This window comes from Seriola aureovittata, chromosome 11, assembly GCF_021018895.1.
Source record: "Seriola aureovittata isolate HTS-2021-v1 ecotype China chromosome 11, ASM2101889v1, whole genome shotgun sequence".
Taxonomy (NCBI): Eukaryota; Metazoa; Chordata; class Actinopteri; order Carangiformes; family Carangidae; genus Seriola; species Seriola aureovittata.
This window is the reverse complement of record NC_079374.1, coordinates 27,440,079-27,467,213: the sequence shown is the minus strand read 5'-3', so window position 1 is coordinate 27,467,213 and position 27,135 is coordinate 27,440,079. Positions and strand designations below refer to the sequence as shown.

General features: G+C 41.2%; 1 protein-coding gene across 2 annotated transcripts in view; it reads right to left on the bottom strand.

Moving 5' to 3' along the window:
* The window catches only part of itgb2 (integrin, beta 2), a 37,255-nt gene extending 10,566 nt beyond the window's left edge, over nt 1-26,689 (bottom strand). Inside the window, exons 1-11 of one of the 2 annotated variants that reach the window (XM_056389433.1) lie at nt 26,667-26,689; nt 13,328-13,379; nt 12,770-12,867; nt 11,566-11,761; nt 11,231-11,401; nt 9,237-9,478; nt 7,841-7,999; nt 7,211-7,306; nt 7,028-7,117; nt 6,771-6,908; nt 5,748-5,941 (exon numbers count right to left, since the gene is read on the bottom strand). In XM_056389433.1, the coding sequence (XP_056245408.1) occupies nt 5,748-5,941; nt 6,771-6,908; nt 7,028-7,117; nt 7,211-7,306; nt 7,841-7,999; nt 9,237-9,478; nt 11,231-11,401; nt 11,566-11,761; nt 12,770-12,867; nt 13,328-13,376 (1,433 nt within the window). In that variant the 5' untranslated portion in view covers nt 13,377-13,379; nt 26,667-26,689. Of the gene's footprint in view, nt 1-5,747; nt 5,942-6,770; nt 6,909-7,027; nt 7,118-7,210; nt 7,307-7,840; nt 8,000-9,236; nt 9,479-11,230; nt 11,402-11,565; nt 11,762-12,769; nt 12,868-13,327; nt 13,380-23,203; nt 23,362-26,666 lie in introns of those variants that run through there. The other variant, XM_056389432.1, reaches the window with a different exon arrangement.
* Between the last annotated feature and the right edge of the window lie 446 nt (nt 26,690-27,135).

The window sequence follows — 27,135 nt, the reverse complement described above, 5'->3', positions numbered from 1 at the left end:
GTTGTTTTGTCGGTTTGTTATTTTGTCGTTTCATCAGTTTGTTGGATGGCTGGTTCTTTGGTTTTCTTGGTTGATGGTTTGTTGATTTGTTTGTTCATTGGTTTGTCAGGTCATTGGTTTGTATGTTCATTGGTTTGTTGGTTGGTCAGGTCATTGGTTTGTTTGTTATTTGGTTTGTTGGTTTGTCAGTTCACTGGTTTGTTCATTTGTCTGTGGTTGGTTTGTTGGTTGATGGTTTGTTGGTTCATTGGTTTTCTTGGTTTGTTGGTTTATCGGTTCGTTGGTATATGGGTTTATTGATTTGTTGGTTTGTTGGTTCATTTATTTGTTGGTTTATCAGTTCATTGGTTTGTTTGTTTGTTGGTTCATTGGTTTGTTAGTTCAATGGTTTGTTGGTTTTCTTGGTTTGTCAGTTCATTGGTTTTCTTGGTTTGTTGGTTCGTTTGTTTATTGGTTTGTCAGTTCATTGTTTTCTTTGTTCATTGGTTTCTATGTTTGTTGGCTCATTGGTTCATTAGTTTTCTTGGTTGATAGTTTGATGGTTTGCTGGTTCATTGGTTTGTTTGTTTGTTGGTTTGTTGTTTTGTTGGTTCATTGTTTTGTTGGTTTTTTGTTTTGTGGGTTTGTCAGTTTGTTGGTTGGTTGGTTCATTGGTTTGTTTGTGTGTTGGTTTGTTGGTTTATCAGTTCATTGAATTGTTCGTTCATTGGTTTGTCAGTTCATTGGTTTGTTAGTTCATTGGTTTTTCAGATCACTTGCTGTTGGTTTGTCTGTGGTTGGTTCCTTGGTTTGTTGGTTGATGGTTTGTTGGTTCATTGGTTGGTCAGTCCATTGGTTTGTTAGTTCATTGATTTGTTTGTTCGTTGGTTTGTCAGTTCATTTGTTTTCTTGGTTTGTTATTAGTTTGTTGCTTCATTTGTTTGTTGGTTTGTCAGTTCATTGGTTTGTTTGTCTGTTGGTTTGTCAGTTCATTGGTTTGTTGGTTCATTGGTTTTCTTGGTTCATCGGTTTATTGGTTTTCTTGGTTTATTGGTTTGTCGGTTTGTTGGTTTATTGGTTTGTTGGTTCATTGGTTTGTTGTCACACTCTGTCCTGCCACATAAGGTCATGTTCTTTTATTTTCAATATTCATGTTTCCTGTTTTATTTTGGTCACTTACCTCTTGTCCCGTTTCAGATCCACTTCCTGTCAATGTTTCACCTGTGTGATTGCCTCCCCCGCCTTAATGTGTTGCACCTGTGTCTCATTGTCTTCCCTCTCCGAGTGTATTTAGTCTGTGTCTTCCCTTCCTTCTGTGCCAGATCTTCTTTGCCTTAGTGTGAGAGTCCCAGCCTTTTCAGATAGTGTTCCTAATATGCTTCAACCTTTGTTTTTGTTTATTATCTACCTTTTGCCTGCCGATTTGGATACATTTACCTGTTTGACTGATTATCTGTGTACCGACCTGTAACTGATTAAAACCCTTGAACTTGTTCCTGCCGGCAGTGTGCTTTGTGGGTCCATTATTAGTTTGTGCCTGATAACAAGATCTGGCCATACTATGGACTCCGCAGACCTGGAAACACTTTGCAAGGCTCTGCAAGCCCAAGGACAGAGAACACATTTCCAGGAGGAGCAGTTCTCTGACATGAAATGAGAGAGATGGCTGAGCAGCAAGGGAATCTTTTGTCTGCTTTTGGTTTCGAGCAAATGCAGAGGCTCCAAACACTTTCCGCTTCCAGTGACCTCTGTCTAAACCAGAGCATTTCTCCGGTGACTCAGGCAACTCCAGAGCATTCCTTAAGAGGTGTGATTTACATTTTGAATTTCAAGGTTCCTCATTTCCCATTGATCGTTCCAAGATTGCCAACATTATTTCCCACCTGTCTGGTAGAGCTGAGGCTTGGGCCATGGCTGAATGGAACAGGAGATCAGCAATCTGTAACTCACTGCAACAGTTCATAAAGACTTTCTCCCAGATTTTCCAAGTGACGTCACCAGGTCGGGAAGTGCCAGGTCCCTCATTGCTGTGACGTGTTACTGATTATGCCATTGTGTTTCGTAGTTTGGCAGCTGAAAGTAGCTGGAATGAGTCTGCGCTGTCCGACGCTTTCCTCAATAGATTATGAGAGACTGTAAAAAACCATCTGGCCCCCCTGGACCTGCCCACTGAACTCGACCCCCTAATTGCTTTAGCCTCCAAAATTGATAAAAGACTATTTGAACGTGAAAAGGCTTGTTGCTTTCCCAGCGGAAACAACAATCAGGTAGTATCCCCGTCTCCTGGGGACTCTCCTCTCTCTACATCCTCTGAGGAGCCCACGCAGATTGGGAGAACAAGGATTTCCCCTGAGGAGCATCAAAAACGCATGGATGAAGGCAGTTGCATCTACTGTGCTCAGCTTGGACATTCCCTAATCAACTGTCCAGTGAAGACGAAGGGCACATCTGGGAATCAGAGCAAACTGATGAGCAGAACATCATTGAACTATCGGTCAACCTGTTTGCTTCCCATGGTGTCTCTCACATCCTCCTCTCTGTCTCAAAGCCACCCAGTCCTTGTGTATTCCGGAGCTGATCCTAACTTCATGGATTACAAATTGGCTAGAGAATTAAAGCTGCCCTCTCTGCCTCTGCCTAAGCCCATTGATGCCAGCACTCTGGATGTCGCTTACTCTGTAAAGTCATTTACCACACACCTCCAGTTATACTCACCTTCACTTACTCTCACGCAGAAAAGCTCTGTTTTCATCTTTATCAGGCCCCCCTACATTCCCTGATTCTGAGTTATCCTTGGCTCATTGACCATAGCCCACACATAGACTGGTCCACAGGCAAAGTCAAGGTTTGGGGAGCAGATTGCAAACATTGCTGTTTCCCTGATGAGATCAGAGACTCTGTGTTACCTGCTACTTCCCCTACTGAGCCAGTTTCCCCTGCTAACTCCGCTGATGTTATAAGTTCCCCTGAACCTCCTGCCTCTGAGGCTGACTTCCCAGATCTCTCCAATGTGCACTACTGTTACATGGATCTTAAGGAGGTTTTCAACCAATCCAAGGCCACCTCCCTTCTTCCTCAATGCCCATATGACTGTGTCATAGATTTGCTGCGTGGCACTGTGCTTCCTTTATGGCCCCGAGATACAAGCAATGAAAGATTATATCGACTTAGCATAGCATTGGCTGCAGGAATCAACCACCAATCCTCCTCCCCAGCTGATGCTGGTTTTTACTTTGTGCACAAGAAAGACAAGACCCTAAAACCCTGCATTGACTACGGAGGCCTTAATTACTACAGAGGCCTTGATGACATCACCATTTAAAAACAGGTACCCCCTCCCCTTAATTTCCTCTGGCTTCAAACTTTTGAAGGGTTCTAAGGTATTCACAAAACTCTACGTAATGCCTATCACCTAGTTAGGATAAAGGAGGGGGATGAATGGAAGCCCGCATTTAACACTCCTAGTGGTCACTGTGAGTACCTTGTCATGCCATTTGGACTATGCTCCAGCTGTGTTCAAGGCTCTAGTGAATTATGTACTCTGGGATATGTTAAACCACTTTGTGTTTGTTTACCTGGATGACATCATCATTTTCTCCCCAGATGAAACCACTCATGTGCAACACATTAGACAGGTCCTGCAAGGGCTCCTGAACCAACAGCTGTACGTCAAGGCAGAGAAATGTGAGTTCCATGTCTCCACAGTTTCATTCCTGGGATTTATTGTTGCTGTGACGATGGATCCAGAGGATGGATCCAGAGAAGGTTAGCGCTGTCACTAACTGGCTGACCCCTTCCAACAGGAAGGAGGTCCAATGCGTCTTGGGGTTTGCAAACTTTTATATAAAGTTCATTAAACGTTTCAGTTCCATTTCTGCCCCTTTGCTGGCTTAAACATTCTCCAAGTCTCAGTTCTCCTGGAGTCCACAGGCTGAGACTGCTTCCCAGAAGCTGAAACGAAGTTTCACCATGGCTCATGTTCTCACCTTGCCAGACCCCTCTCGCCAGTTTGTGGCCGAGGTTGATGCCTCAGATCTTGGGATTAGAACCATCTTGGCCCAGAGGTCAGTAAAAGACAATAAGTTACATCCCTGCACCTTTCTGTTTCAGAAAAATGTCCCCTGCTGAGAGAAATTATGATGTTGGCAATCATGAGTTGTTGGCCATCAAGGTTGCTCTAGAGGAGTGGAGACACTGACTAGGGGGGGCGAAGCAACCTTTTTTGGTGTGGACGGAACATAAGAATCTGGAGTACCTGAGGTCAGCTAAGGGACGGAACGCCAGACAAGCCAGGTGGAATCTATTCTTTGATAGATTCAACTTTAATCTCTCCTATCATCTTGGTTCTAAAAATGTTGAGCCTGATGCTTTATCAAGAATGTTTTCCTCTGATTCTGAACCAAAGGTCAGCTCTCCCATTCTACCCCCATTGAGTTTTATTGGAGCTGTTACCTGGGAAATTGAACATAAAGTGCAGGATGCTAATCAGGGTTATCAGGTTCTGGAAGGGGTTCCCCCGAATCAGCTATTTGTTCCCCCTGATCTTCGCTCTCAGATCATTCACTGGGCCCAGTCTCTTGTCCTGTCATCCTGGGATCCAGCTGAACCATCTTTGTGATTCGGCAGACGTTTTGGTGGCCATCAATTAGGAAGGAGGCGACTAAGTACGTGGCTGCCTGTCCTGTGTGCTCCAGGAACAAGTCCTCCTGGAAACCCATCTTTGCGCTCCCTGCAGGTGCCACAATAGCTTTCCAAACATGGCCAAGAGCGATATCCAAATCACAGGTCAAAGGTCCTGAAGCATTGTGATGCAACAGAGATGCCCCGGTTTCCAGGTCATATTCTCCAGATATAAAGGAAACATGTTTGTTTGGTACAAGACCAACAAAAATCACACCATCATCATTTTATATTTTTTAGTGAAAATAAAAAATCACCACTCACTGAAATCATGACTCATATCACAATATCTGATGAATTAATTACAGTATGTTTTTTTTGCAAATCATTCAGCCCTACTTTCTATTGGCCACCATGATTGATTTCCCCTATTGTTGAGGTGCTCTGACATAGTTGATCTGCAGCAGTAAACAGCGGAGGCACTTTTCCTGAGAGAATTAAAACAAGTGCGACTGGTTGACCAGATGTTGCTCCTGTGCATCATAGGACACTTTACATAAGCTGAACCTTTCTCAGCTTCTCCAGGTCATACCCCTGGTAAGGAACGCCGATTGGTCCAAAATGTCTATTTTGACATCTGCATTAAGACGTCAAATTTCCATGTCTTAAGAAGACAGAAAATGCTGTGTTGACATGCCAATTTTGAACATCTTAAGGCATTTAAATTTGGGTGCTACCACATCATCAATTTCTGAGGGGAAACCCTACATAGACCTCATAATTTCAAGAGAAGAAACAATTCCCCATTCAACCTTTGAATTGAGGTTGAGGTAACCTCATTATTAGTATTAGCATTTTTTATAGGCTACTACTTATTGAGAAAAATGTAACTTCAGTATCATAATTGACATATTTGTTTGCTGCTGACAGAGACAGGTTGACTCTCAGGTCATTTTACTGGTCTGAACAGCTGACATGTTCCCAGTGGAGACAGAGCTTCTTAGAGGAAGCTAGAATAAGAATTTATTTTAGATGCACATGTAGTATAAGGCCACCAAATACCCATTGACGCATGAATACAACCAACAAATACTTTGTGAAATAACTAACTTGTGGTGCACTGACAGCAGGCAGGCAGTAAATCTTACCTGCAAATACCACAGTTGATTCTTCCCTTCCCTGAGCAGTGTTTGTGTTCTTGGTCAGTGGGGTTAGTACATTCACACTCACACTCTGTAGATAAGCTCACTGTCAGTGTGTCCTTTATGCCCAGGGGTCTGATAGTGAAAGACGTGTCCTTCTCCAAACATGAGATTGCGGTCACAGTGACATCAAAAGAGATCTGGAGAGGGCAGTTGGGGTTGAGGAGTCAGACACAGGTTTCATACAATTTTACATTTTTGGAGGACCACCACCATGGTCTGCACAGACAGTTTCTTTAACTGCCTCACAACATTGAAGAGACATGTGGACCAACCCAACCATCTCCAGACTCCAGCTTCCCGCTCCCTGCCACTTGGACAAAACCTCCAGCTGGAAGCCAAGGTGCATCTCTGCTTGTGGCAGATGTTGCTGTTCTGCTGCTGTCAGATTTGTCCATTTGGGCCCGTCAGAAAGGACCAATTCACCTTGGGGGTGAGTTACTACCTAAAGTGATAGTGTTTAAGTATGTTGGGGGCTTCTTTCTGACTCTCGGTAAGAGGCAAAAACACCTGCAGAGTGATGCTGCTTCAGCATTAAAGCTGTTGTACAGGACTGTTGTAAAAAAGCGGCAGCTGAGTCTCTAAAGTCTTGATTTACCTGTCAATCTACTTTCCAAGTGTCACTCACAGTATTGAGCCTTGAGAAGCGACTGAAAGAATGAGGTTTCCAGCTGAAGTGGGTGAGATGAGTTTCCCTCACATGGCTGACAGGGGGAGGAGCTAAGACACCATCTCTTTGGAAGAGCTGGAGGAGGGGGCTAGGGAGAGGGATGTCTGGGCTACCTTAGGCTAGTGCCACCAGGAATTGGACCAGCATGTGGATGGACAATGGATGAATGACTTTTTAATGAGAACCACAATGTAGACATGGTGAGCATGATATAAACAGATAAAACTGAAACCGATGTAAGAAGAACTGTGTGAATACATGAACATCACAATTAAAAGCTTAAAGAAACTTGAACTGACCGTGTGTCCCACGACCACATCATCACAAACCCCTTCGCTGTCCCGTCCTTTAACTGGTTTATCACAAATTGGGGTGTAGACAATTCTGACATTGTCAGGCAGATTGTCATGGGTCAAAGTCACTTTGGAGGACAGCCGCTGTCATGCATCACACAGCAGAGAAGAAGACGAAAGAAATGATGAGGAAAAAGGTCAGTTTAAAAAATACACAAAAGGAGAAAAGAGGTTAAATGTGTCACTGACCGAAAACAACTTACATTGTAGGCAGTTTCAATCAACTGGACGACATTATTGGAATCTGATGTCAGAACTCCCACCTCTGATTTTGGAATCATTTTAGAGAGTTTCTGGGATAAAACATGAGGTGAAATGAAAAGTCAGAGTAAATACACCATGTGTTCTATATGTAAACAGAGAAATGAGAGGTACATTTTATTTACCTTGTACACAGACTCCACATTTTTTGTCACTGCAAATATCGGCTGGATATTACTTTTTTCCAGCTGCACAGCGAGTTGTCCGACAGACGGGTAGTCCTGCACACAGCAGTCAGATGTTAAACCCAGTGTTCATGTGAAATGTCTTGATAACCGCTGAACCAAACCCACATGGCTGCTTTTCAACAAAACCTTTTGGAGGCAGTGAGAAGAACCTTTGCCCAGTGACTGTGTTTAAAGATAGGTGACATTACAGCTCCAAAAAGTGAAGTCCAAAACATCTCCATCTCCCCCTGGCTGCATTAAATTTCATAAACCCTGCCCCCTCCATGTTAGTGGATGGAACATGCGCCTGAAGATGGAGTCTGTAGTTCATATCATGCTGATGTTCAAGTGTTTGTTTTTAATTGGTTTTAATTAGTTAAGTAGTGTAATCTTATGATTGACAGCTGTGATTGATTTGCGATTGGGTTGAGCAGTTGTATGGGCTCCAAGCCCTGATCACCTCAGAGGGAGGACACGTAGACACGTCGTCCATCTTTATAAACAGTCATTGACTTTGCCCTTAAGTTATAATAACATGGCACTGCAACCCATTTGACAGTGGCTTCCCTCCTGTGATTCTACACTCACCATCTCACTACCCTTGGTGTAAAGGTTGTTTTCCATGTGGCAGTGTTCATCATTGGGCTCCAGGATACCAGCCAGTTTTCCATCTCCAGCCATGTGGAATCCTGCATCAGTGGTTAGGACGATCAGCCGAGTGCTGCTGTTCCTCCATCCTATTTTATCCTAAACAACATGTGTTAGAACCATTTCAGCAAGTTAAAACAAACCAATCTTATTGGCTAAAAAACGTCTCTTTTAAAATAATCTGTGATTTGACACATTTCTGCAAAAAAACCCCAAAAAACATACGAATGTAATGTTAATTTAGGAGGAATTTAGAAACTCTTCAGGAAGCTGGGTGTGCTTGGGTGTAAAAAGAGATAATGAAGAGCCTCAAAAGGTCGACTCCTCCTTCTGCAAGCAGAAAATCCAGCGCGTTCGTATTCTTCTTTTGGATGGCTCTGCCTGATGAACGGATTACGATACAGCGCCACTACATTGCCGTAGTGGCGTACAGTCGAAAATGCAGCTCCAAGCGTCGAATCCACTAAGTACCGAGAAAATAAGTAGGTCTAATAGAGTTTTTTTCGGGAGGCGGAGGCGGCACGAAATGTGAGAGGAAAAACCCTGACTACATCCCACCTGTCAGGTTTAGGCCACTAGGTCAGGGGAAGATTGTGTTTTTGCCCTCTGTATATTTCAAGTCAGCATTGACTTTTTCCATATTTAGACCTTCACCACACAAACCTTAAAAGGCTTCAGCTGCTGATTTAACACAATCTGAGCCGCACTGCACTTGTTAACTAAATCTAGAATCAGCGCCTTATGCTTTTCTTTTCGACATAAACTCATGACTTTCACCTCTTGTCAGTTTTTAATATCCATGTTTCCTCTGTCTGTTTCACACAGGCTGCACCATCGCTACACCATCCAGAGGAGTCTATAGGCTCAACTGCTGCAGGTCCTGCAGCACTTTTATTATTTTGTCTGGTGTCACACAGGAGTCATGAAGAAGTAAAACTGGACCTCCTCTGACTCTTTGATGAAGAGGATGAAGCCATGACTGAGCAGCTCTGGATCAGCAGATGATTTGATAGTTCATATCAAAATCACTTATCAACTATCACTCAGTGAGACCCTCCTTTTCAGACAGTCAGGCACTTGTTAAGTTTTCACCAGACTTCATTAGGCTATGGTACAATGTATATCCTCAGAGCTCAAGGCTGTGAGACCTCAGGACAGTGAGTGTCGAGAGTCATTTTTTTTCTGACCTTACTGTAGTGGTTCACAGCTGGTACAGTTACCAGGCTCATACAGCCTGTTAAAGACAGTTTCAACCACTTCATTCAGTATTTCAACTTGAATGGCTTTTCTAGATTCAATCTGTTCTAAATACTCACAGTGCATAGTCATCTCTTACCCCACATACAGCAGCCTGCATCATGGCATCTAGACTCCCCTCAGGAGAGTCCAGGTTCCCAGAGATGAACTGCGTGCTCACTTTTCTCTTAAACTCATTCTTGTCTGGAGTCAGACTGAGCACGTGTCTGTAGCCGAAGGCAGACTGACACTGCTGGTCATCCTCATCACATGGCTTCTCCAGTTTCTCTTTGTTGGTGTTGGTGTAAGGAAGGACTGTCTTATCAACAAAGGCACCGAACCCTGTCGTCATAGAAACAGCTGTTAGTGTTTTCATAAGGTAACGTTATCAGATATTTCAGAACACTGACAGCTATATACAGATATGTCACATATATACATATGTGTGTGTGTGCTGTTTTAGTGACAAAGACATAGAGAGGAGGGAGAGGCTGCTTCCTGTGATTCTACTATAAGAGTCTACGGCAGCCTCTGTAACCACGTTTCCACTGCAGGAACTTTGCCCCGGAACCAGGAACCTTTTGAGGAACTATGTGCGTTTCTACCATGAACCAGGGTCTAAATTTAGTTCTGTGATAATTGATCGACCCCTAAAAAAGTTCCTTGTCACAGGGTAGTACTTTCCAAACGTTAAAAAACTTTGGGGGGTGTGAGTTGCAGTGCTGAACATTTGTGACTGAGCAAACACATTTTCCACACTGTGAAACAGGTCCGGGAGAAGGTAAAAAAACTGAAACAGGACTTCTACAAAATAAAGGACCACAACAACCGGAGTGGCGAGGGTTGCCACCCGTCTCATATAATACGGGATCGTCCTGTATTCGAAAATAAAATGTTGCGTCTCGTATTGAATACATACGGGACGCAATTTGTCCGGTATTTTCATTTATGTTATGTTCTCAAAGTGCTGTGAATAATGTAACATCAAGTAATAATTGGCCGTGGTGGAAACGCAGACAACAATGGACCATAGGAACCTTATAGTTCCTGAAGAAAAGTACCAGGTAAAGTTCCAGGTACTTTTTGGTCAAAACGCGGCTTATGAGTCTGCATCAGCCTCTGAGTCTACGGTGACCTCTATGAGTCTACGGTGACCTCTAAGAGTCTACGGTGACCTCTAAGAGTCTACGGTGACCTCTATGAGTCTACGGTGACCTCTAAGAGTCTACGGTGACCTCTATGAGTCTACAGTGACCTCTATGAGTCTACGGTGACCTCTAAGAGTCTACGGTGACCTCTATGAGTCTACGGTGACCTCTATGAGTCAATGGCAGCCTCTGAAATAACGTTATAAATGTGGCTGCTGAAGATCAGTCACTTCATGTGTAAAGGAGAGGCCTTTAGGACCCTGGGGAGTGAGGGAAGATTATTTAGGGTCAGCGCTGCGTGTCTCAATTCACTTACATCCATGCTCACACTTACTGTTTTGAGTGCAACAGTGTGTTCACACTGACATGTACAACAACATACCGTGAACTACAAGTACCCAGATGGTTCACTCAAAATAGGTGAGTGTAAACAATGGACACTTCTCACTCCCAATGGTCACCATCTTGGCTATATAGAGGAAGGGGGGGGGGGCACCAACATGTTTTCACACTTGTGGAAACAGCAACCAAGGAAGGAGGACACTTTCTTGGTGCAGGGGGGCACACAGGAAAGTAAAATTTTTAATTCATTTTTAAGTCATGGAAATTTTGGTGGTCATTTTTGTGACGGTCATTTCCAGGGAACAGCTGTGTTTGATTTGAGGCAATGTTAAAATTCACACACTACACCACTGTTTGTACTGTGTACACAGTACTGCATGTGAGTTCACTGACTGAAATATCTGATTTGAGACACATACAGTGGGGTTCCAAAGTCTGGGATCACTATCCCATTCAACATTTCACACAGACTTTGGGACCCCACTGTATATGTCCTGGTATCGATCACCAACAGGCACTGTGATATGTAAAGGATATGTAAGTAAATTGTGGGTGTATTCTAAAGTATAACACAATATAAATATTGAGATTAGAGCCTCGTTACCTATTTGAGCATGCTGAGTGATTCTTCTCAGGGCATCAAAAAGATCTTGTCCCAGTTCTTTGACTTTTTCCAGGTCATCTTTCATGGAGTAGGACAGGTCCATCAGATAGTACAGATCAACTGGGTAACCCTGAACTCTCTTAAAGGAGACGGTGAATGTTTGAGAAAGCCCTGCACCCACAAGAAAAAAACAAACTCATGAATCAAATGATGAGAGACGATCATGAAAAACATGAGAACAAATCCGGACGCTGTAGCAGCACAGGTTTCTGATTTCACTCAGGAACCTGAGGTTCTATAAGTGTGAAAGCTCAGCATTAACTGATTCGACTGACCGGGGCGCAGATTCAGAGTGATCTTCTGAGGTCTCAGCTGGACTGGCTCCTGCTGGATGAAAGACTCAGCCAGTGCATCATCCCTGTCAATGATCAGTATGTTGGTGGGGGAGATGATTTTTTCGCAGCCTCTCGCTGTCAGCTGAGCTCTGGTGTCACAGCGAGCAGCTTCCTGTTCACCTGCTTTTGTGAAATTCTGTACAAAAACACATAAGAAGATATAACAATGGTCCTTTCATTCTGAAAATATATTATGTTCACTCATGTATGTTGTTGTCACTGTTACCTCTCGTTATTCTGTTTAAGCAAGTTACAAAATACCACCTGTCCAAATGTACTATGATGGTCACAGGATATATTTAGTATAATATCCATTTCTTCATCACTATATCCATCAATAAGCCAAACTCATCACTCTGCTGGAAGCACTTCAATACTGTTTGTATACTGCAATCATTTCCAGTCATCGCCATGGTTACAGGTTGTCATTGGTGGAATTACCAGTACTACCTGTTCTGTGACATCACCAACACTTTCAGCAGGTTTTTCAGATAAAAAGTGTTACAGACAAAGAAGACAACATGTGCACTGATCCACTGGAAGACTTGTCATTAAAGACATGTGCAGGAAGATTTAAAATAGGTCGAGGATGGAAATGAGGATCGCATGACTCTGTTGTGGTACTGATGTCTTCTTGTCAACACAGAAAGTAAATGTGCAGGAAGTTGAGTTTTTGCATTATAAATGTCTAATTCAATAAACCAAGTAAATATATAAATGAGAGCCCTGGTCCTTTCTGTTCTGAGATAAATAAGCAGGAGACTTGACGCTGCAGTACATGGACAGTATTCACAGTATTAGTGCTTGACAAAATAAATAGCTGGGAACTAGGGGTGGAGTCAGACACCGCCAAGATGCCGACAGTGGAATGCTCACTCTGAGCTTCAAAACTGCTCTTCAAAAATCTGTGGATGATGTCAAAAGAGGCGACGTCCATCTTTATTTTCCAGTGTGTGGATGTCACAGAGTTCTGATCGTGTTAGAACTGATGGACATTTAAAACCTGCAGCATCAGCTAAGGGAGACAGTGACTGGCCTGTTCTTCATCACCTACCTGTTGACCAGGTGTCTAACACTGTACCAGCTGTCACTATAAACCCTGAGCAGGAACGTACACAGATTTTACATGAAGTCTGTTTCTCACCAGGTCTTGGCACCACACACAGTACGGTCCAGATTTGATGCAGTCATTACACGAGTTGATCACCGACTTTGAGCACACTTCCTCTGATTGACCCAATCCTGCAAAACAAAACCACAACCTCTGTACAACACACACTGTAGGGCTGGGCAGATCTACAATTGTAGTTCAGGTACTAAGTCCTGTCCTGAGTACCAATGCTAGTGTCAGTAACAGAGTGAAAACAAGTGTTTGTCAGATAAAGCTGATTAATGATGATTCACTTCATCGATCACTGATCACACATTAGATTCTTTAATAATAAAACCTATTGGTATTGATATTGATAAGTCTGGCACGGTTTGTTGTTGGTCTGAGACTGAGTTTCAGTCTTCATCAGTTCAGAGCAGACTGACTCTCAATACAAACACTGCTGTGAGGTGGAAGCTGCTCAGACCACATTGTCAATTTTCTCTTCTCTCACCAGCTCTTACATCTTTAAGACCGAGGCCCTTGTGTGAGACCCTAGCTCCTAACCAGCCAATCACATATACCTGCTTCATATTTTGTGTGAAAGCTTACCCTCTCTGCCCATCAGCAGCAGCAGGAGAAACAGCAAACACTGATCCATTTCCTGATGACACAATACAAAGACAGAGCAACATTCAGCAGAATTAAAAAGAGCGGATTGGAACAACACATACTTCATTTACCCTGAAAACTTGAAGACATCAGGTCTTGGTCAGGTTGACTTTGATACTTGGTAGAGTTGGGATAGAGTGATCCTGCATGGATCAAGTTGTATATCTAGAGAGCAGAGACAAACTAATCTTCCATTTCTGACAAAACACAGTTAATGATGTGAAGTTCATAGGGCACAAATACTCACCACCAATCAAAAACTAACAAAGGCACTAAGAGGAGGACGGAGCCTGGACCTTGTGTTTTTGGTGTAAACGATTGACAGGGTCTATCAGACAGTCCAAGCCATTGTCATTGTTCCCACAATGAAACCATCAGGCACATCAGCTCCATCAATCACCCTAAAACTGGTGATGTAACATACACTCAGAGGCCACTTTGTTAGGTACACCTGTAAAATCTAATGTAATCTAATACAACAGCTCTGATATAAATGTTACCTTTATGACGTTGATATAACTGTCTTAATGCCTGAGCTCACAGTCAGTGATGTGGTTGAACTGGTTACATAAATTCATAGGTGTTCCCACCTCTTCCCACCTCATGTCTGTAAATGATAAACATTTCTGTCTGATGTAGTCCAACACTGAAAACTACAACTTCAAGAATAAACATGAAAGGCTTGACCAATTTAGAGTCCAAAACCTGACAGGTGTCAACAGCACAGACATCAAGGTCTGCACAGGGTCTGCTCCAGACCCAGACCTGCCATTCTCCTTCCACCCAGCGGGTGTCCCTACATGTTCCTCCTGTCCTCAGGAAATCTGCTCACCTGTTTCCTATCTCGACTCACCTGGAATGCGGCCGAAAAGTCTTTTTTTCTTATGAAGGTTGAAAGTGAGTGAAATGAGCTGAAGTATCTGAGTGGCAGCCATGATCACAGCTGGTCCACTTCTCTACAAGCTTCAGTGCTTCCTAACTTATCTCCTTTGGCATTGGAAACACTGGACCTTCCTTTACAAAAGGAAAGGAAAAATGCCGATAGAATGAGGGACTGATTTCAGACACAACCCTGGACACTCCTGCTCCCTGTTCCCTCATCTCCCAAGTCACTGCTTCCACCAGGCCTCTGTCCCCATTCAGCATCAGTTCTTCTGTTTGTGCCTATATCCTGCATTTTGTACCTATCTAACTGCCTGTCTAACTGCTTGTCCAGCTGCCTGTCTACCTGCCTGTTAAGTATCTTCTCTGACTCTGCCCGTGTCTATTTGTCTCCTCCTGCCTGTGTCTGTTTGTCTCCTCCTGTCTGTGTCTGTTTGTCTCCTCCTGTCTGTGTCTGTTTGTCTCCTCCTGTCTGTGTCTGTTTGTCTCCTCCTGTCTGTGTCTGTTTGTCTCCTCCTGTCTGTGTCTGTTTGTCTCCTCCTGCCTGTGTCTGTTTGTCTCGTCCTGCCTGTGTCTGTTTGTCTCGTCCTGCCTGTGTCTGTTTGTCTCCTCCTGCCTGTGTCTGTTTGCAAGTACTGAAATACTCACATGCTGAAATTCAACATGGTAATTTTCTACAAGAACTGGTTATGAGTTGTAAACCTGTAGAAACTGGTGCACACTGACAGTTCATCAAACATCATCAGAGTACAAGAGTTCAATTAAGATTTCAGTTTAATTAGAAAATAAAACCTCACCCCTGTAAGCTGGTGAACCTGTAATGAGTGGCTACAGAACATCTGATGATAGGGTGTGAAAGCTCTCAGAGCTGCAGATAAGGGAGCTATATGTGAACATGTCATTCAGCTGATATGTGTGAAACCTCCACCCACCACGGATCACACTCACAACTGATGCTGAGTATGAACACAGTTTCCTGTGCACAGTCACACACTATATCAACACCATAAAAGGTAGAAGTGCACAGTGCAATGGTTGGGTCATCAGCACATTTCTGCTTTCTAATTTGAGGAACAATAAGGTGTCTATGTAATATATATCTATACACATACAACTACACCCACACTGAGGACAACACACAACAGGTCATCAGATGAGGATGAGGGTTGGTAGATATAGAGGTAGCAACTGTCACAGTTACTGGGTGTGAACATAACAGCAGATACTGTGGTGCAGCACAATGACTAGAGTCAACATGTGACACTGTCTGTCTCCACTCACTGACCTCTGTGCCCACTGCTCTCACTACCCACAACAGTCTGAGACTGAATTAAGTTCTATCTTATTTGATTTTTCATCACGCACAACTTCACCTGCACTGTTAACCCACAACTTCACACATGTCTTCTCAACAGTATTATGCACACACAGTAATATTTATGATGGTCTCAGAGGCGTTTCTGGTGCAGACTGTGAATTCAGGGTAGGAAATAACAAACAGGAAGTTACACAAGTAACATCTCTGAACTGCCTGATCCAGAACTGTCTGAACATGTTCACTGCCAACAACTACTGCTATAAACTGTCTAAATCCTAAATCACATGTTTTAAAACTCTTTGTTCTGCAGGTTAGCTCCTGAAGTTTTATGGCGGATCAGCTTTTATTCTGTGGATAACTTAAGCCAGCTGTTTATATAGAACTGTGTTGGTCTTTATTAAAGGTTTTTGATAATTAAATACATAGATAATAATGTTATCAGTCATATTCATCTTAAATGGTGTTTATTGTGTTTGTGTGTTTTTAACAAATGAATCAGACTCAAATACTAGTGCAGGGAAGTGAAGAGAGTCTGCAACTATAACTGTACAGAGGAACAATTAGACTGAATGGACAGTGAAAAGACAGATGACGGGATAGATGTAAATGAAATGATAAACAGAAGATCCATAAGGCCAAACATCTGCCTTTACCATATTATCATGTGTGTATTAACATAATAACATAATATCAATATTTAATGTGCTTCATGTCTGTGTGTGTGCGCAGAGGAAGAGAGCCTTATGTTTATTTGTGTTTGTTTATGTTTGTTCATGTTTGTCTATGTTAGTTAATGTTTTTCTATGAGTTGATGTCACATGGGTGGAGTTTATCTCCTGTTTTAACAGAATAAATCAGCAGCATGTGTCAATGTAAATGTTACAGTAGGATTACTGTATATCGTCACACAGACCCATGTCACCTGCTGTGTAGACACAATGAGCAGAATGAATATACAGCTACATTTCACACATTACAATGTTGACCAATTATATAAATATATAAATCAACAACACACACACACACACGCATACATGACATGAGTTGGTTGTCAATAAAACATCTTAAACTGAAAATGTATAATTGACATTATGTGATGACACAGTCCTGTGCTCAGAAACCAAATTGAAAATCCCTCTTCTCGAAAATGTTAGTCAGTTGTTAATTCTGTCAACTTCCTCCCTGAAAACAAGAAGCTCGTCTTCCTCATTTAGCTTCATATAGATTCGCAAACTGTCACAACCCATTTTTTCCATATTATATTGATATCACATCTCATACTTGTTAAACATGGAATTTAATTTGTATTTTAATTATTTCTTATATCATAATCATTATTTATTCTTCCTCTAGTTCTGTTATTATAATTGTTATGCTTGTTATTATTTTATATTATCATTGTCTGTTATTCCTGCTGCAGCAAAAACACTTCCCCTTGTGAATCACAGTTTTACTCAATCGCTTCGATGCAATTCACACATCAGAAATGTCATCCTCACAACTCTTAATGCAGTTCTCAGAACAGTAAACCACCTGTGCAAAAGCCTCTAAAACAACTAAAACCTTGTTCATGTGTCAAAACATGTTAAGTCAGTCAGTCACTTAAACATTGTCACTAATGAATTAAACCAGAGCTTTAAGACAGACTATACTGCAATAACATGTTGGGAAAATAACTATATTCTGTTTCAACATTGCATTGCTGTTCATTGTAATGTGAACATTTCAACCTCTCATCTCAACAGATCACTGTACTTTACACACTTTACTACATCCCTCCCCCCTTAAGCAGGGCCTAGGCATCCAACAGAAGCATTAAAACAGTATTTACTATTTTATTTTTATTTTCATTTTTAAGTGTTACCAACACTATTACCAAGTCCTCTCTTACTTAAGTTGAAAGTCTGTAAGGTAACTGGGCAACTTAGTCACTCTTTCTGACTGTCTCCTCATTGGAGTTGCATTTATAACAGTCTCTTTGTCTGTCTCTGATTTTCCTGCAACCTCTGTAGCTGCTTGCTCCTCCATCTTGTCACTGCCAAGCACAACATCCTCAACATCCAGCAAAGTCTCCTCCTTTGTTGCAGGCTGTCTTGGCTAAGTTGTGTCTCACACGTCTATTGTCTCTCCACTCCTTTCTCTGATGACCGGTGATGAGCAAGAATCTGGTCCACATGTCTGCCAACTACTCTCCCATCACCTAGCATCACTTTATATGACACTGGTCCTGTCACAGACTCAATGACTCAAAGGATCCACCTGGGTCCAAAACTAAAGTTCCGAGTCAGTATTGAGTCTCCCACTTTGCCTTAGTGTCATGATCTCTTGTTTGTCTTCCTTGTTTTTCCTGTACTTTTCTGCTCAGATCTGGCTGGATTAAATCCGATGTGCAGCGTAGCTTCCTCCCTAGAAGCAGCTCTGCAGGCGATAGCCCTGTTGGCTTCCAGGGTGCCTTCTGAACATGTTTTTACATTGGTACAATTACTCTCGCTCCCCACAACACATACCTGTTCTGGATGCTGAGTTCAAGTTTTCTCACTGAATATGGTGCAAATTCACTCCCTTTTAGTTCTGATGGCCGGCCTCGGTGCACCATTTCCCCTACTCATGCTAGTACCGGATCCTTATTTGTCCATACTTTAACTTGCTCTGCAGTCACTAGTGTAATGTCAGAGCTCTCCAGCATGAGAACCCTCTCTTCTAGCACTTCTAGGTCTGGTTTCTCTGGTAAGGGCAGGCAGGTCAGTGCATGCATTGTTGTGATATTGTCCCTCTTTGTACAAAGCCCATCTCTGGATCCTGGGAGATGCCATTTGTGGTACTGCTTGCATCTCACTGAAAAGTGAGAACAAGGGCTTGTGATCTGTCACTATGGTGAACTTCTTTCCATAAATGTACTTGCGAAAGTGTTTGATTCCAAACATCACTGCCAGTCCTTCTTTATCCAGCTGTGAGTAGTTTTTCTCTGCTGCATTAAGAGTCCATGATGTAACTCCAATCAGTCTTTCAGTTCTGTCCGGAATCTGATGTGACAGCACTGCACCGACTCTGTATGGTGATGCATCACATGATAACACAATGTCCTTCTCTGGGTCATAATGCACCAGCACCTCAGCTGATTGCATCATTTCTTTCGATTTTTCAAATGCAGCCTTTTGTGCCTCTCCCCCTTTCACTCCAAATTGTAGCAGCCTGTATGTGAACAAGCCTTTGTGTGCGTTTACAGTCACATACTTTTTTGCATCCTCATCCAAAGGAATTTGTGATATGTGTGGCTCAGATCTAGTTCTGTGAATGTCTGTCCTCCTGACAGGCTGGTAAACAATTCCTCAATTCTGGGAATTGGATACTTACTAGGTTACTAGGTTTTGACACCGGATTTACAGTCAGTTTGTAGTCTCTGCACAGCCTTGCTGAGTTATCTGGTTTGAGGACAGGAACCACTGGCGCTGCCCACTCTGCATATTTCAAGTTCAGTTACCTCCTGGGCTAGGAGACGGTTGAGTTCAGCCTCAACTCTTCCTCTCATTGCATATGGGACAGGTCTGGCTTTAAAAAATCTGGGGGTTGCTTCCTTTTCCATATATATCTTAGCTGGGGGGCCTTTGAACCTACCTTGTTCATCCTTGAAAACCTCCTCATGCTCCCCAACTACTTCCTTTAGGGTGTCTCTCTTGACCTGGTGGATTTTATGCGTTCTGGTCTCTACTGTAAACCTAGTCTTTTGATCCACCCCCACCAACTAGACTAGGGCCTGTCCCTATCAAAACTACCACAGGTAGATTTTTTGTTATTTCTCTACTCTGTACTTTGACCATGGCTGCTCCCAAAACATTTACCCTATGTCCTGTATATGTTCTAAGTCTCATTCTGCATGGCTGTAGTTTTGGTACCTCTATACATAGAGTGGTTCACTACTGCTACCCCATATCCTGAGTCCACTTCAAACTGCATTTCAGTTTCATTAACAGTCAGTGTCTCTATAAATGGCTCTTCTGCTGGTATGTCTATCCCCTCCAGTTTGTACAATGTGAACATGACCTCATCTATGTCTATGTCCTGTGTTTTGTCTTCCCCTTGGCTAACATAGTTTGCACCCTGAGTTGTCACTTTCTTATTTGTCAGCTGTACTCCAGCCCTCTTTAGGTTTTACTGTGCTCGCTGAACATTTTGACCTACACACTTTCTGAATATGGCCAGTCTTACCACACTTGTGACAGATTTCATTAATGAACTTATAGTCCCCAGCCCTGTGCTGCTCACTCCCACACCTGTAGCAAGCCTTATGATGGTGCTTACTCAGGCTCTGCCTTGATATTTTGTGAACTGCCTGAGGGGCCCTTGCATGCGTCTGTACAGCCTCCAGCGACTGTATATCTTTCACATCCTTGCTTGTCATCTCTCAGTGCTGTATGCAGTCGTCTGCGATCCAACAGATTAGTCTGTCTTGAGCATTTCTGATAACTTGTGCTAATTTGGTCAGTACAGCCATATGTCCAAGATGGCCAAAATCTTATATTGCATCAGTCTCTCCTCAACAGTCCTGAGTTAGTCCAGACTCCTGCCAAGCACAGACCCAGCCTTTTTGACCAGCATGTCCAGTCTCCTTGTGTTCATGTTGGATATGCTGCTGCCCCCAGCAGACTGCAGCATAAAAAAGTACACTGACCAACACTGACTGATAAAACATGTGCAGCATTTCACTGCAGATGTCGAAGGCCTGAGCCTCCTGAGGAAAAAGAGTCTGCTCTGCCTCTTCAGGTAGATGGAATCCATGTTCAGGGACCAGTCCAGTTTACTGTCCCAGTGTGGAGGGGTCTGCTGCTTTAATCTCCTCTTCAGCTCATGTTGCACACACCTGAGCTTCTCCCTGTCTCCTTCCCTGAAGGCCTCCTTTTTCTGGTTGAGGAGGGTCTTGATGTTACTGGTGATCCAGGATTTGTTGTTTGTAAAGCAGTGTACAGTCCTTTCTTTACAGTGTCAATACAGAAGTTAATGTAGTCCATGGTACATTCAACCATTCTATTAGGTAAGGGTCTTTGCTTTTATCATTTTCATGTGACTCCAAAAGTACATTCCAATCTGTGCACTCAAAACAGTCTTTTAGACACTCACTGACCTTCAGGGTCCAGTTCCTGAATGAGCGGGTGGTTTCAGCCTGCCTCAATACACAGGGCTTATATGAAGGCTCGGGTCTGCATTCACAGTATGGCTTCTTCAGCTCAGTTGGTATGGGATGTTTAACTCAATATCTGGTATACTTTAAAGCCAGGAGTTCTTCCTTTGTGTACATTTTTTTCCTCCATCGTCAGACCAAACAAGTCTTCTTGGTTCAAGGGGTACTGGTGTAGTATTTCCTCTGGTACTGTGTCTGTAGTGATGGATAGGTGAGGGGGGTGTAGCTACATGACTCGCCGGGGAGATTGTATCCTTTGGCTGAGACAAACTCCAAAAAGTGCGAAAACTGCAGAAATCTCTAGAATCTAGGTCTAGATTGATATGTAACATTAAAATTTATATTTAACATTTAACATTTTGATTTCGATTTATTTGATATTTTGATTTCAATTTAACATTTCAATTTAGATTTAATATTGAGACTTAAGCTTGATTTTTTTTTTACAAATAAACATTCTTAACAATAAAATATAACATGAGGTTTTACATGATTTTCTGTCTCAAATGAGAGGAAAATTTGGCTAAATGCGAGGAAAGGGAGCTAAATATTTAAAATATAGGCTATCAGCTAAAAAATTCTAACCGACTTTTTACATTTGACAACCCATACATCAGACACATAGAAATGTCTATAAATTATTTTTAATTAACTTATCACAAACATTTTGATTCTTGACAGTTTCTTGGTTCACTTAATTTCACACACGTTTTTTCAAATGAATCATGTCACTTTTTAAAAGTTAGATTAGTCAATGATTTAATGACTGCAGTTTAAATATAGATTAACCAATTTTGTATTTAATCTCCACAATGAACGGTGAAACAGAAGCATAAAAATGACACATTAACTTTGGAAATGCAACTGGCTTATAGACAAATAATCTTGAAGGAACAAAACAGATATTCTTCAAAAAAACAACTTAAAGGCAATCTGATGCAGTTGACAAGGCTTCAATGGTGGTGACACAAAACTGATGGTGGTGACAAACTTATAAGGAACAGGAAAATATTTCATTCAACATGACAACTGAACTCTCACAAATATTTAAATGTTGCAATATATGGTGATATTAAGATATGAAAAAAATATTACATAATATGTAACTATTCTTTTCTTGGATCTACATCTCAAGGAATTTAAACATAGATGTCATAGACAATGCATGTACAACCCAGTTGTAAAGTCAACAACCTCTTTAAGTATACTGCTTATACTTAAACTAATTCAAATACTCCAGTATATTTTTCAAGTATATTTTCTATCTGTATTAGTAATATTTTTTTGGAAACATCTGACTTTTACTCCACTACACTTAAAGACAAATATTGTTCTTTTTACGCCACTACATTTCAATGAAGTACTCTTACTTTGAATCAGAGCTTTTAGTCAGTGAATTAACTTTCTTTTGTTTTGAAAAGAGAAGAGAAGAGAAAAACCAGTTGATCCACTTGTGTTTTTATGTCCACGTCTACAGCTCCAGTATCATATTCTACAAGCTTTTTATTCTACAGGTTCTAAAGTCAGTCAGTCAGTCAGTCAGTCAGTCAGTCAGTCAGTCAGTCCGTAGGTTGTTGACACTTTATGGTTGTGAGACACAAGTTATTAACAAATAGATATTAAATAAAAAGAATATTGAAAATTTCCCAGAACTAAAGTGGTCTCATGGGATGAGGAAAAACAAGGAAATGATAAAGGGGTCCTCAGAGTTTTAGCTGCCCACGATAATCTCTGATTTTCTTTGGATTTTTAAAATGTATGACGGTGTTGACAGAAACTCCAGAAGCAAGTTCAATCGATTAGAAAGTACATTAAAATCATTTTTGGACTGTAACTTTTGATACTCATGAAATTATCTACTCAGCTACTTACACATAGCTATTATGATGTTTAATTTTACAATTCTTTTAATACTTTTCAAGCTGTTGTAACATAATGAGACTTGCATCAGGACAAGTGTTTTTTCAGGCACTGGTCACATATAATTTAGAATAAAAAATATTTATAAAAGCACATGAAATGATATTATGTTATGCTGACATTATCCTGGTTAGTCTTTTGGTTATATGTATGATATAATATTATGTACATTTTTTTACCCAAAACTGTGTTTTATCAGGTGGAAATGTTTTGTCCCAGATCTCAAGAATCACTGAAGTATAAAAACAGTAAATAAAAATGAAAAACAAGCTACTCTTTGAGTCAACCAGACAGCCACAATAGCAGCAACCCAGATATTAAGACTAACCTATGACACTGAAACATAATGTAGTTCTTCACAATATGTTTGCAACATTTTAAAGTGTATTTAGTTCTTCGTCAGACTTTTAAAAAGAATATTAGTGTTAGTTATAAGATTGTTGTAAAAATATCAACAATAAAAAACAAGGTTACAAGAAACATGAAGCTGTTTCTTTATTATATTCTTAAGCAGACTTACCAGAAACAGGAAGGTGCAATTCTGCGGTTGACAGTTGATCAGGATTGTGTACTGTGCAGATGCAAAGACACCACCCTGACAGGAAGTGTGACGCAATCAAAGAGTTTAAGATAGCAGCAACGGTTGTTTCACTGATGTCAAACTCTGAAGAGACATTTATCTGACTCTCACTGGACTCACTAACATCAGGACTTCAGTCATGATGTGTCTGACTGATGTGACTCATCCAGACGTGACTTGACAGACCTTTTTAGGGCTTTCTCCTCTATTGATGAGTGGTACGCAACTGACCTTGACCCCTCTGCCCCCTGCTGACACAAATCATTAATGCGTCTCTTCTGCAGATTCTGGTTACCTCAAAATACACATCCTGTTAGATCTCTGCTGGACTGATTAGAAAATCTACTGGTGACACTGGCACTCCAATATCTTGGTCCAGGTCCTACCTGACATCCAGAGAACAGTTTATTTCCATCAGTTGCCTCAGGTCTCCCCATTTCCCATGGTGTTCCCCAGTGCTCAGTTCTTGGGCCACTACTATTTATCATCTCCCTTTTACCTCTTGGACACATAATACGTCAACATGGCCTCAACCTCCACTGCTATGCTGACAACACACAACTGTACATCCACACCAAGCCAACAGACACTTTGCCACCATCCAACCCTACAGACTGCTTACATGACATCACTGCTTGGATGATGTGCAATTACCTCAAACTCCACCAGGGTAAATCAGAAGCTATCCTCAGTGCTTCCACAGCCACACATTTAAATCGCACCATTCCTGTGTTCATTATATCCTCTGTTGCTGTTGCTTCTTCCATCTCAAGAACATCTCTAGGTCACAACCCTCTCTTTCCCAATCTGTTGCAGTGACTCTCATCCAAGACTTTATTACATCTTGATACTGTAGCACTCTTCTCCTGGGTGTACCCTAACGAGGGTTAAATAGACTTCAATTTGTCCAAAATTCGGCTGCAAGAATCCTCTGTGACTCAACCCCCACCCTTAAGAAATTACACTGACTCCCAGTTAAATACCTCATACTTCTCCTTATTTAGTAGGTCGGTCTAGATCACTATTCCTCTGATCTACTTCACTCTCCCCCCTCCAGACTTCGCACCATGGAACCATCACAGGGCCTTCAGTGTAGCTGACCCTGACCTCTGGACTGCTCTCCCTCAGACTCTGTGCCAATGCACATCTGTTGCTTCTTTTACAGTTTTTCTCGATTGCTTCAATGCAAATCTCATATAAGAAATATCATACTCACCTCTCTTAATGCAGTTATCAGAATAGTTCATCATCTCCTCACACACATTTGCATTTCTCATTGTATTTGTACAGACTTCCATTGTATCCACACGTGACGTTTTCATTGTGTTGATGCATTTCTCAACTGACTCTGACAACTCATGAAAGTTTTCAACTGTAACTGTAGTAGAGTGCTGAACATTTTTACTCTTTATTTTTTGCAGTTCTCTTTTTTTAAAGTCAGTCAAGTTTTAATCAAAATATCAAAACGTCTAAGTCGTGACACTCTGGTGAAAAGGGTTACAGTTTTTTTAAACTGCTTACACACAAAGTCTTATATATCTCACAATTTCTGAAACCTGTCACTCAAAGATCAAAACCACTCACCAAATCTACAAAACCATGAGTTAATTTTCAGCCTCTGACTCAGATTTCTGTGTCATAAAATACTTTCTACAAAACACTACACACAGCTCTCTGCCTATGAGGTAGAAAAATCCAGTCATTTGCTTGCTTTTTATGAACACCCTAATTCCCATGTGAGAGCTTCTAATGCTAATGCTTCTTTTAATAGTCTTTTAAGAACAGGCAGCGAGGGTGAGGTGTCTACCAGGTGTCAGTTGGTGTTCCGCCATTGTGCACCTCCATCTCTATATTTAATTGAATACTGCCCTCTATTGGTGTGATAGAAATGGAGATGCATATTATTTGATTGTCTCGTTGGGTGGCCTATCCTGTTGCTTCGTGAAACGTATAAGTATTTATTGTTTAATTGCATATATCTAATTCTTGTATCTATGTCATTGTTGCTGTTGTTGTTAATCAAAATCCCAACAATCAAATATACAGAACACACTGGCCACACAGCTTCAGTATTTCAGTGTTGGAGGCTCTCAGTGAATCCATGTGGAACCAAACAATCTAATGTCATAAGGTCCACTTAATGGCATTTTGGAGCTTTCAACCATCTCATGGTCTTCTTCAGCAAATGGAACTGGCTCAGGTGGAATCATTTGACCTTCGATAATTTTCGAATGATCAAGTTTGACCACAGATTATTTTGTTCCACCATCATGAAGATTTTTATCTGTACAAGGGATCACATGTGTAATGACAAATATTGTTCTTTTTACGCCACTACATTTCTATGAACTACTCTTACTTTGAATCAGAGCTTTTAGTCAGTGAATTAACTTTCTTTCGTTTTGAAAAGAGAAGAGACGAGAAAAACCAGTTGATCCAGTTGTGTTTTTATGTCCACGTCTACAGCTCCTGTATCATATTCTACAAGCTTTTTATTCTACAGGTTCTACAGTCAGTCAGTCAGTCAGTCAGTCAGTCAGTCACTCAGTCAGTCAGTCCGTAGGTTGTTGACACTTTATGGTTGTGAGACACAAGTTATTAACAAATAGATATTAAATAAAAAGAATATTGAAAATTTCCCAGAACTAAAGTGGTCTCATGGCATGAGGAAAAACAAGGAAATGGTAAAGGGGTCCTCAGAGTTTTAGCTGCCCACGATAATCTCTGATTTTCTTTGGATTTTTAAAAATGTATGAAGGTGTTAACAGAAACTCCGGAAGCAAGTTCAATTGATTAGAAAGTACATTAAAATCATTTTTAGACTGTAACTTTTGATACTCATGAAATTATTTACTCAGCCACTTCATTTTACAATTCTTTTAATACTTTTCAAGCTGTTGTAACATAATGAGACTTGCATCAGGACAAGTGTTTTTTCAGGCACTGGTCACATATAATTTAGAATAAAAAATATTTATAAAAGCACATGAAATGATATTATGTTATGCTGACATTATCCTGGTTAGTCTTTTGGTTATATGTATGATATAATATTATGTACATTTTTTTACCCAAAACTGTGTTTTATCAGGTGGAAATGTTTTGTCCCAGATCTCAAGAATCACTGAAGTATAAAAACAGTAAATAAAAATGAAAAACAAGCTACTCTTTGAGTCAACCAGACAGCCACAATAGCAGCAACCCAGATATTAAGACTAACCTATGACACTGAAACATAATGTAGTTATTCACAATATGTTTGCAACATTTTAAAGTGTATTTAGTTCTTCATCAGACTTTTAAAAAGAATATTATTGTTAGTTATAAGATTGTTATAAGAATATCAACAATAAAAACAAGGTTACAAGAAACATGAAGCTGTTTCTTTATAAAGCAGACTTACCAGAAACAGGAAGGTGCAGTTCTGCGGTTGACAGTTGATCAGGATTGTGTACTGTGCAGATGCAAAGACTCCACCCAAGGGACCAAGGGATCACATGTGTACCTGTACCTGCAGACAGTTATCACCCAGCTGCAGTCCTGCTCAGTCTTCTGCTTTCACATTATCATCCTTGTTTCCAGCTGAAGCCTCTGTCCTGTACTTGCTGAGCAGCAAACAGCAGACAGACTCAGTCAGAGAGCAGCTGGTGAACAGAGGAGCATTTCATCATCACTATCATCAACCTTCATTTATTTTCTTGTTGATACATGAACGGTAACCCATCATTTTCAATGATGCTGAGATTACCCAAGCAGAAAGAAAACAAGACAAACAATCAGACATACAAAAATCAATTCAAAGACATTAAGATTTAAAAGATTTAAAAACATATTTCTAAACTGTCCCAATGTTGTCAGGGAATCTATTATTA